Raw genomic sequence first — 11,712 nt, forward strand, 5'->3', positions numbered from 1 at the left:
CTTAGTACACAATATAAAGTGTTCATGTTTCTCGTGTAAAAAACGCAGTATTTTTCTTACAATTTACTTATCTGTATAACGCTGTTTTTACTGTCCTAAAAACGAGCTGATGTCTTCCTTGTTCTATGAAGTCCTTCCTTCAGAAATACGTAACGAGTTCTGATTGTGTAGCTTGTTTAGTGTGTTGTGATTCGACAGCAGCCGTTTGAGCCAAAGCTGCGACTGATGTATTCCTGTTGGCGGAGTTTAGTCGAAACTGTTTTATTGAAGTCATTCAATCGGTGAAGTAGAGGTCTGTAGTCCAAACTGGCCGTTCGCTGTATCGCCTGGCAGTGAATTTTGAGCTTTATCATTTTGCAGGTATTATTTATGCTCTAGCAGTAACATTACACACTAACTAAAGTTTGAAAAATGGGATCAGGAAGAATGTGACCTTTAAATAAGAAAAATACAGAAACTCTTTGGTTATGATGATAATGGTCTAATCAGATTCAATGGATTATGCTACGATATGATAAAAGTGGTACCGCTATACCCAAAGATTGGCTGAATGAATTCTAAAACGGTAAGAATCAAATGTTTAACTCTTGGGGAGCTGGAAAATGAGCATATTTTCAAAAAAAGTGGAGTGTCTCTTTAAATGGAGAAACAGTACATTTATTTAAAAATGTTTAGTTTGAAGTATTTAAATTAAAGAAGATAATGGAGAAAAGCCGTTTCCATCCATCTATTTGTTTTGTCCCTAATATCACTTTACATAAAAAAATTGTAAAAAAAAATAGTTCCCCAGCTGTCACTGGGGTGGTTCCCCTTTTCAAATGTACACATTGGTACCAAAGATTGAAAATGAGTACATCAAAGGTACATGCTGGTACCAAATGTATACATATATATGTACCTAAATGATACAAATTATGATCTGCCCCAGTGACAGCTAAGGGGACCATTTTGACAGTTTATTCTGACAGTGATGCCCAGATGATGCCTGACCAATGACCACCGACAGAACCTGTTTAATCTCCTTATCCGTTTAAATACCATTTAAATCCCATAAATATATATATATATATATATATATACCAGGGATGGGCAACTTTGATAATGACGAGGGCCAGGATCATTCATAATTTCCTTTATTAAGAAACCACAATATACAATTAACCTGTCTTTAAAGATTTTAACTATAAAACTTACCAATTATGCTAATTCTAAATCATAACTTTATTTTCAGGGGACAAGCATTTCAGATAAAACTTCTTAACTGCATTGCTTTAACATCTGTAACAAGCAAGGCACTTTTAAAGGAGTTTCTCATCCCGCCCTTGAAGAAAAATATTATTTGAAATAAATAATACATAAATTCAAAACAAAATATATATTAAAAAAAAATGTTAATAACAATGTATTTTACCTTTCAAATCTGAGAGCAATTCTGGCCAGAGTACGACCCGTCACCCAAACCAGTGGCATTGTTTTTAACCCGACTGGATCCGAATGTAAACTGACGTGTGTGCGGTCTGCAGCCCTGGTGGCCTTGCAACAAATTTGGGGAGCTGCTTCATTTGTTTATATGACGATGACACCAAGGTAACCGCTAAAACCCACATTTAAAATGATCTGACATGTCTGTCTAAACAAAAATTAACCTGTCGCCAGCCACACAATGTCGCAAGCCCTTGTTCAGGGCTTCTCGGGTCCATTCGGCAAAAACACATTCATTTTAAATAACCCGAGACACGATTATTGTACCCGACCCGTGTCCAAGTAATATGGTCCAGCGGGCCATATTAAAATTTACCCCGGGCCGTGTGCGGCCCTCGGGCCGCCAGTTGCCCATCCCTGATATATACAGTCGATATATATATCTATCTCCCAGGGTTTTTTCCCTCCTAGGACTTTTTTCCCTCCTAGGCTTAAAAAAGTTGGGAGGTTTTCCAACCGCGGAGAGTCAGCCGACATTGGCTTACCTTAGCACCCTCTTCTATACGTTACATTATTAATACACTCGCTTGTGAAGTTTATTCATAGCCGCTGTCTTTTGCAACTTATATTGTCTGTCGATTTTTCTGTGTTTTCCCCTGCTTCTATTAATGTAAAGCTGCTTTGAAACAATTACCAATTATGAAAAGCGCTATATAAATAAAATTTAATTGAATTGAAAAGTAGTGTTGCTCTCTTTTGAAAGATTTTTCCCGGAGACCTCAACCTCTAGGTGTCGCTCATTACAAACAGTAGAAACATTAAGTAATTGGTTTTATAATGAACAAGAAGGTACAAAAGTTGTCACTGGGGCACTTTTACAATAAAAGGTTCATATTGGTACCTCAAAGGTATACATATCTGTACCAAAATGGTACATATTAGGACCTTTTCAAAAGGTACCCAGTAACAATTTTTGTACCTTTTTTCTGAGAGAGTAGTATTAGCTGGCTTATGATAACATTGCATCCTGTTTGATAAAATTAGAGAAATGGCATGATAATATCAAAAACCCAAATAATGTCTAAGATCAAAATCAGTTAATAAAATTAAAATAAACTTGACTCCCTCAAATAAGTTTTATATCGACTGTGGCCCCTGCCCAAGGGTCCAAGACTCTCAGGGGTCCCAAGCAATTAGATCTTTCCCCTTTGAGTTCTTTCTTTATACCTGTAATTTCATTTCAAATGTAGGGCCTTAACACGTCTCTGCAAGAGCACAAAGCCGCTAAACCTTAACGAATGCAAATGAATATAACATCCCCTTCAAAATTCATGAAACAACAGAGGAGCCTAAATTGTTTTGTTTTTGTTGCTTTATGATTGCATGCAAACAAACTGCAGAAAAATACGAACAGAAATGCCACCTTTCCCCTAATGGAAACACACAGTGCACCAGAAGGGCACTTTCAGTTTATTGTTTGAATGTTGCCTATGACTCATACATTGCTGATCTTTTAATAGCTGATGAGGGTGCATACAACCTTTATTGGCTTTAACACTAGAGACAGCATTAGGTGGGGGTGTTCAGAGAAGTGTGTGTGTGTGTGTGTGTGTGTGTGTGTGTGTGTGTGTGCCCTGGAGCGGACTGCAATACTCTTTTATTGAAATGCTTCCTTTATTGACAAAGCAGGCAAATTCATTTTGCTAAAAGTTTTAAAAATTAAAAAGTACTTCATAATAGGAACGAACCAGTTAGCGTTATGGCTGTGTTCGGAAACCAAATCATGTTCTAACAGAGCCCCGGGATAGAAACTCAATTAGACCAAGTCTAATAGAAAAGTATTTAAGAAGTCTGACTTAAATTACAGCAAAATGAAGCAAATTGGAACGTTATCTGCTCCTTAATAGAGAATAAAAGTTGCACAATTCGTGACTATTATGAACAACACCAAAATACAGATTTCCGCTTGTAGATTACATACAAAAAGTGAACTTTCGCCAAGCGATGCAAATGACGCAAATTGGGCGCCATGATTACCTTGAAAATGCGCTATTTGCCTCAAATGCATAAAAAAAATTAGTATGACACTGTAAGTAATCTAGAGCGAGGAACGTGATGCTTACCCGTTCACATACCCCGATAGTATTTATATATATAAAAATATATGTATCTCTCTCAAGGGTTTTCCCCTCCTAGGAGTTTTCCCCCTGGACTAGCCAGAAGGGTTTTTTTTCATCCCCTGGAGAGTCCGCCACCTTTGGCTTAACTTACTACTCTACTGTACATGTTACATTATTACTACACTCGCTTTTCTATGCTTTTCCTACATCTATTAATGTAAGGCTGCTTTGAAACAATTAACAATTGTGAAAAGCGCTATATAAATAAAATTGAATTGAATTGAATGCTTTACGTTCGGTGTGTATGCAACATTACACAAACCACCTTGCTATCAAAACAGGATAGACTGTGTTCTTATTGCACACATTCCTGGGGCGCAACAAATGTATGCGTCTTGACCTCATGCTTTAGTTATACACAAACCTGGGATACATTGTTCTTGCTTTGCAATTGAACTCCCAGATCTACTATATTCTACTTAAAAGTGAAAACCAAGTACTTCTAATGAACAGGTTTGGTTATTTCAGTTACATTCATTACTAACAGGCCCATAAAATAAGGCTTACAGCCTTGCAATGTCCTTAGACAAACATTTTCAGCAGAATAGGTTGCACACATTCTCTGTTTTGCCACAACAATGCCCTGTGTGCACAAGGTGAGGTCCATAAAGAAATGATTTAGGCTGGATATGGTGTGAAAAAAATTTAACTGCACAAACCTGAAAGCCACTGAGCACCTAAAGAAAAAATTGAAGCACAGACTGCAAACCAGATTCCATCACTTAACAACAGTGTGTGCCTTACAAGCGTGAATGGAAAGAAAGCATTGCAGCATCTGAAAGCATTCAAGGGCAAAAAATCTGCAAAATAGGATGAACTTATTATTTATGCTAATGGTTAAATGTTAAGGGAACCATAGGAATACCAAGCTATAAGGCATCTGTATACTTATCAATTATTTATGCATGATTCAGTAAATGCACATAGAAAAAAATAGGTTTTCAAAGTAAGTGATGTTACTGTAGCTTAAATGTAAATGTGTTAGCAGTGCAAAGGTTGTTGATACCCAGCAAACACACATTACTCTTAAAGGAAAACGCCACCGTTTTTCAATATTTTATTATGTTTTTACCTCGACTGAATTAATACATGCCTATCTTTTATCAATGCGTGCACTTTTAGTCTTTATTCAGGGCCTCATGAATGTTTTAGCATTTAGCCTAGCCCCATTCATTCCTATGGCTTCAAACAGGGATGAATTTAGAAACCACCAAACACTTCCATGTTTTCCCTATTTAAAGACTGTTACATGAGTAGTTACACGAGTTTAAAGACTGTTACATGAGTAGTTACACGAGTACAGTAAGTATGTGGCACAAAAAAAATAGTTTGGAGCCATAGGAATGAATGGGGCTGGGCTAAATGCCGTTTGGGGTGTGTCCTTTTAAATCCAAATGAGATCTCTGCACTAAATGGCAGTGATTGGATAGTGCAGATTAAGGGGTGGTATTCTCCCCTTCTGACATCACAGGAGGAGCCAGATTTCAATTACCTATTTTTTAACGTTTATTTTTCACATTTTCTAGGTTGATAGAAGCACTGGGCACCCAGATTTTCATGATATTTCCCATTTAAATGATAAATGATATTTGCTGTATGGTTTTTTATGTTGAATTTTAAAATGCTTTCAACAACATGTTTGCTGCTTTTGGTTGTCTCTCACTCCCCGCTGGTTGCTATTATTCTGTAAAATTTATTCTGCCTTTTCACTTGTTCGGTTGCCAAACATTTGGTGTATTCCTACCTTTAACATCTAAATAACCTTTCTATCACACAAAAGGTTCTTTGAGGTGAAAAAAGGTTCTTCAGATTATTAAAGGACAAAAGTATAGTTCTTTAAAGAACCTTTTACTAAATGATTCTTTGAGGAACCTAAAAAGGTTCTCCTATGGCATCGCTGTGAAGAACCTTTTAAGCACCTTTATTTAAGTACCCTACTGATAAAATGTTTAGCTTGAATGCACTCCAAGTCACTTTCAATAAATGCCTCTGCCAAATGCATACAGTATAGGTAAAAATATGTATATGTAATGCAGATTAATTAGATTAATTCTTTATAAATCCATTTGAGATTTGGAATAAATGCATTTGGCGCAGAAATAACTGCATTGTGCAATGATGTATTCTTTGTTTGCTCAGTTTAATTCTTTACATCCATTTGCTCTGCCTTCACAAATCTTCCCAGTGTGATTTACTGTATGATTTATTTCTACTCTCTGAGATAGGAATCAATCACTTGAGAAGACACATGAGAAAATAGTCTTGACGTTTGCTTCCATATATATCATTTATTCCGAACAGTGTTGACGTGAGCTAACTAGCAATAGTTTCAGAGATGTGAGTTGTGAGAGTGGTGTGCAAACTGTTGCTGTGATTGGAATTTCATACAGAGACAGACAGCATTCCTGTGATAATCTCATCATCTAATGTGTCCGGCTCCCTAATCTCCCATCTGAAGAGGAAATCTAGTCACAGATATATACGGATAGCAACCGTGAGTAGCCTAGTAATAAGGACACGGTTATTCAGAAGAGTACTTTTGTCTTATTTCATGGAATTTTTTTGTTTAAAGCTATTATGCCTCAGTAGCTGAAATTATGTTACAGAAGAGGTCAGATGTGGTCCAACTGTAGCCTCATTTGTGGTACCCTCAAAGGTTCATTTTGTACCTTTGTACTATACAACACATTGAAATATATTATACCCTAAAGACCAATTGTGTACCTTAAGGAACAATTTTTAAATGTTAGGGGTACAAAACAGTTAACTTTACCTTTAGGTACACAATAGATTCTTAAAGGGACACTCCACCCTTCTGAAAATAGGCTCACTTTCCAGCTCCCCTGGAGTTACACATTTTATTTTTACCGTTTTGGGGATGTTGCCGATCTCTGGGTCTGGCTGTACCATTTTAGCATAGCTTAGCATAATTCATTGAATCTGATTTGACCATCAGCATCGCGCTAAAAAAATAACCAAAGAGTTTCGATATGTTTCCTATTTAAAACTTGACTCTTCGGTAATTACACCGTGTACTAAGACAGACAGAATATTAAAAGTTACGATGTTCTTGGCCGATATGGCTAGGATCTATACTCTCATTCTGGCGTAATAATCAAGGACTTTGCTGATGTTATATGGCTGCAGCAGGCGCAAAGATTTTTTTAGTGCCTGAAGATAGTCCCCTTGGTAACTTTTAATAGCAGAGGACTATTTTCGGGCACTGCATAATAACATTGCGCCTCCTGCAACCATGTTACAGCAGCAAAGTCCTTAATTATTACGCCGGAATGTCGGCCGAGAAAATCACAACTTTTACACGATGTAACTACAAAAGAGTCAAGCTTCAAACAGGAAAAACACCGAAACTCCTTGGGTATTTTTAGCGCAATGCTAATGGTCTAATCGGATTCAATGGATTATGCTAAGCTATGCTAAAAGTGGTACCGCCAGACCCAGAGATCGGCTGAATGGATTCCAAAACAGTAAAAATCAAATGCCCAACTCCAGGGGAGCTGGAAAATGAGAATACCCTCAAAAAAAGTAGAGCGTTCCTTTAAGGTACAGTAATGTACCCAAAAAGCCACCACTGCGACAAAATGGTACAGCTTTAAACCTTTTTTTAGTCAGTATATAAATCAACTTGCCTTGTCTCAAATCTGTAGTTTATTTATATTTACATTTATAGCAGCTTTTGGTGGATGGGGACACGTCCCCTATACTTAAAAAATGTGATTCGTTCCCCTAGTTTTTTTTTTTGACCCAACACCAAAATTTCAACCCTTGTTCTCTGGTTTGTTAGATTTGAGTGAACTAAATTTAACCAATCACAAGTGATTGTTATATGGCGAATTATCTCTTGTGGGTGTCTGATATGAGCATTAAATCTGGTGTTGCTCTCAGGATTTATTTAGTTCTCTATTCTTCTTTGCTGTTTTGGAGGGTTGTGGATCTGTTAAATGCACCACAGAAAAAAAGCAGAGGACAATCACGTCCTCCTTTCAAACACACACTGCAAGTATGTGTGTCGCATTTGTGTGTTACTGTAAGTACATGTTATCAAAACCAGATGTGAGCGATGCAATGCAACAAAAGACATTAGAATCCATTAAGAACAAGTCATGCAAATTTGTTTGGCCTTTGAGGGTCACCTGACAGATATGCCCCTGTTTATGCATTTGGCAGGCATTTTAATCACAGACAGCTTACAGTGCATTTAAAGGGACATTTCACTTTTTTTGAAAATATGCTCATTTTCCAGCTCCCCTAGAGTTAAACATTTGTTTCTTACCGTTGTGGAATCCATTCAGCTGATCTTCGGGTCTGGCGCTAGCACTTTTAGCATAGCTTAGCATAATCCATAGAATCTGTTTAGACCATTAGCATCACGCTAAAAATAACCAAAGAGTTTCAATATTTTCCTATTTAATATTTGAGTCTTCTGTAGGTAGATCATGTACTAAGACCGACGGAAAATTAAAAGTTGAGATTTTCTAAGCAGATATGGCTAGGTACTATACTCTCATTCTGGCGCAATAATCAAGGACGCCGCTGACGCAACACGGCTGCAGGAGGCGCAGTGACACCACGCACTGCCCGACAATAGCCCCCTTGGTTACTTTTAATGGCAGGGTACTATTTTCGGGAAATAAATAGGAAAATATCGAAACTCTTTGGTTATTTTTAGCGCAATGCTAATGGTCTAAACAGATTCAATAGATTGTGCTAAGCTATGTTAAAAGTGCTAGCGCCAGACCCGGAGATCAGCTGAATGGATTCCAAAATGGTAAGAATCAAATGTTGAACTCTAGGGGAGCTGGAAAATAAGCATATTTTCAAAAAAATATGGAGTGTCCCTTTAAGGTTTATATATTTTATATAGCATGTGAGAATCGAACCTATGGCCTTTTATACGCCGCTAATGCAATACTCTACAGCTGAGCTACAGGAGCACTGAAGACCCATTTTAGTTGTTGTCATTCACAATGAGTCACCTCACACATACCTATAAAGTGAGCGAACACCCTCTGCCTGTCAAGTTTCCAATAATATCTCCCTTTCCAGAGATCCGAGGGTTCCCTGCTGCTTTAGGCTCATCATCACTTATTATCACTTCTCTCAATAGAAATGGTTGCTATGGAAGCGGGTGGCACAGAGCACGTATGAATATTAGGGAAAGATATTCCTGTAGCAGACATTGTCATATAAGTATGAATACTGGGGCATAGTGAGACTCCTGCTGCTGTAACTCGTACTGTATAAAAATGAAAAGTTTTGTATCAGAAGTGTTGAATAAAACTTTGGACGTTTTGTCCTTAGATCTTAAAAACAAATTCTTCTCAAAACCAAACTAACGTTTTTTTCTCTGTGTTCTTGAACGTTTGCCTAAAATCGTTTGATAGATTCAGCGACCTCCAAACAAGCAAAAGTCTATTCAAAATTTAAAGCTTTAGAGGAATGCAAAACAAACCCAAGGACTCATGGGAGTGCGTGCGGATCTGATTGTGACAAATTACCACAGTGACCTCTAGTGTTGTGTTTTAAAGTTTCATTATTTGGAACAAAGTCATAACCATTGCTATCTCTAAAAAAACTAATTCTCTCTCTCTCTCTCTCTGATTTACAGAAACTTCAAAGAGGAAATAAAGATTTGACATTCCATTTTCTCGACTGAGAAATCCAGCATCTGCGCACAATACAGCACGGCTTCGCATCCAGCCATGATGTTTTTATGGATCAGCTGACACAGATGAGGAAATCCATGTCTGTAAGGTTGGGAAGTCGCTCCAGTCCAGCCTCAGCCTCATTTGTAAGGATAAACCCAGCTTATATCAAATTACAGAGACACTGTTGAACCAACAACAGTGCCGAATGAGCCATGTGAAGATCTAAATGTGGTAAACAATAGTCACTGGACTCTCTGGAGCTTGATGTTTCCAGATGCAAATGGATTAGTCCACTGCCGAAAGAGACCACCAGCGCTGATGAACGACTATGAAATAACCGTTTAGATGCATTTTATATGACTTCATTTTTATTTTGGTAGACAGAGCACCATGGTATTACCAGCCCCTGACAAGCGGCATGTGTGCCTAACCACCATTGTAATAATGACCAGCATGGCCTTCATGGACGCGTACCTTGTGGAGCAGAACCAAGGTCCACGCAAAATCGGTGTTTGTATTATCGTCCTGGTTGGAGATATTTGTTTTCTCATAGTCCTCCGTTACGTGGCGGTGTGGGTGGGCGCAGAGGTGAGGACTGCGAAGCGTGGCTACGCCATGATCCTCTGGTTCCTCTACATCTTTGTTCTGGAGATCAAGCTCTACTTTGTATTCCAAAATTACAAGGCTGACCGCAAAAGTCTAGAGACCGTAGCTCGGAAAGCATTGACTTTGTTGCTGTCGGTTTGCGTACCGGGACTATACCTAGTACTCGTCGCGCTCGACAGCATGGAGTACGTGAGAACCTTCCGGAAGAAGGAGGACATGCGGGGTCGACTCTTCTGGGTGGCGCTTGACCTCCTGGATGTGCTCGATATCCAGGCCAACCTGTGGGAGCCACAGCGGACAGGTCTGCCCATCTGGGCCGAAGGTTTGATGTTCTTCTACTGTTACATCCTGTTGCTCATCCTCCCGTGCGATTCTTTGAGCGAAATCAGCGTGCAAGCTGAGCACGTGTCACCTCAAAAGATGATGCTCTATCCTATTCTCAGTTTGGTGACCATAAACATCGTCACCATTCTCATCCGAGGCGTTAACATGGTGTTGTTCCAGGATAGCCGGGTATCGACCATCTTCATCGGCAAGAACGTCGTCGCCATCGCAACCAAGGCTTGCACCTTCCTAGAGTACCGGCGACAAGTTAAAGAGTTTCCTCCGCAAGATCCCGCAGCCATTGCCATGGAGATACAGCAGAACTCTGTGTCGCGCAATCAAACTCTGCCGAACGCCACAACCACCCTTCCCGAAGAACCCTCACCGGCACGTGAGGTCATTGACACGTGACCAGGACCTAGGAGAAACAATGCTTCATTTTAAAACACAAGGGACAAAAACAGAACTTGTGGTTCCACAGCAATGCTAAGAGTTCAGTTTTTAAAGTCATGCTGCTCTTAACCAAGTGTTCAAAGGCAATTATGTCACAGATGCACAAATGGCAGCACACCAGAGTTCTGTTATCATAATTTTAACTGGATTTTATAAATTTGAGCAGCTGTTAAATTATGTTCCTTATGAAGAGGGTTTTTTGTATTATATACAGGTGGCTCACCTTCATGATGGAAAATGCAGAGTCTGTCCCTGCAGGACTCCCAACCAGAATCAAACCTTATAAAAATTCAACACTTCACCCATTGATTTGATTATGCAACCAATAAAAGTGCAGCACACATCTTTTTGGCAGAATTCTGAAAATCTGTCAATCACAGCCTGCAGTCGGGTTTAAATTCATGAAGTGAATATCAAATAACATTTCTATGACGATTATGAAGATGAAACATAATGATTCGAGCATGTTTTAATGAAAAACACAGAACTCTTGAGATTCTCTTCCTGGGGAACTGGTTTAGTTCAATGAAAAATGCAGTCTTTGAGGTTTATGGTCATGTATGTGTGCGCGCGTGCGTGGGTGTGTGTGCGTGTGAAGAGAAAATAATTTAAAAAAGAAAGTTTCAAATTAAATGACCATTAAAGATTTTAGATTTCACTGACAGATAATACATTAACTTATATACACTGTCCAGTTTTTAAATAATTGTATTATTATTGTTATTATTATTATTATTATTATTATTTTCCTTTAGCTGTGACATTTTAAATGTTGCCAAAATGTAATAAAACCTGCATAACCTTAAAACTGTGGTGTGCCTGTCTAATTATGTGTTTTGAGGTGAAGTGTGTAATTTAGTATAGTTTAATGTCTCTCATAAAATGCTCTTCTTTAAATGTATAAACATACAATATATTAAATGAAAGAACAGACCCTCAACTTTCAAAAAAAAAAACTTTTATCCTACCTTCATCAGTTCTCTTTATATCACCTCTCAAATATGGGTAGGTTTCTTCAAAAACACCAAATTTTGAGCAAAAAGCTGAGATAATTCCATTTT

At 38.3% G+C, this 11,712-nt stretch overlaps 1 protein-coding gene across 1 annotated transcript in view; it reads left to right on the forward strand.

Annotated features, from left to right (window-relative positions):
- The window catches only part of tmem121aa (transmembrane protein 121Aa), a 39,248-nt gene extending 27,807 nt beyond the window's left edge, over positions 1-11,441 (forward strand). The window contains exon 2 of the mRNA XM_055172462.2: positions 9,229-11,441. Coding sequence (XP_055028437.2) covers positions 9,659-10,609 — 951 coding nt within the window. The 5' untranslated portion in view covers positions 9,229-9,658 and the 3' untranslated portion in view covers positions 10,610-11,441. The remainder of the gene's footprint in view (positions 1-9,228) is intronic.
- The last annotated feature ends 271 nt before the right edge of the window (positions 11,442-11,712 follow it).

Source organism: Misgurnus anguillicaudatus, chromosome 7 (assembly GCF_027580225.2).
Source record: "Misgurnus anguillicaudatus chromosome 7, ASM2758022v2, whole genome shotgun sequence".
Lineage (NCBI taxonomy): Eukaryota > Metazoa > Chordata > Actinopteri > Cypriniformes > Cobitidae > Misgurnus > Misgurnus anguillicaudatus.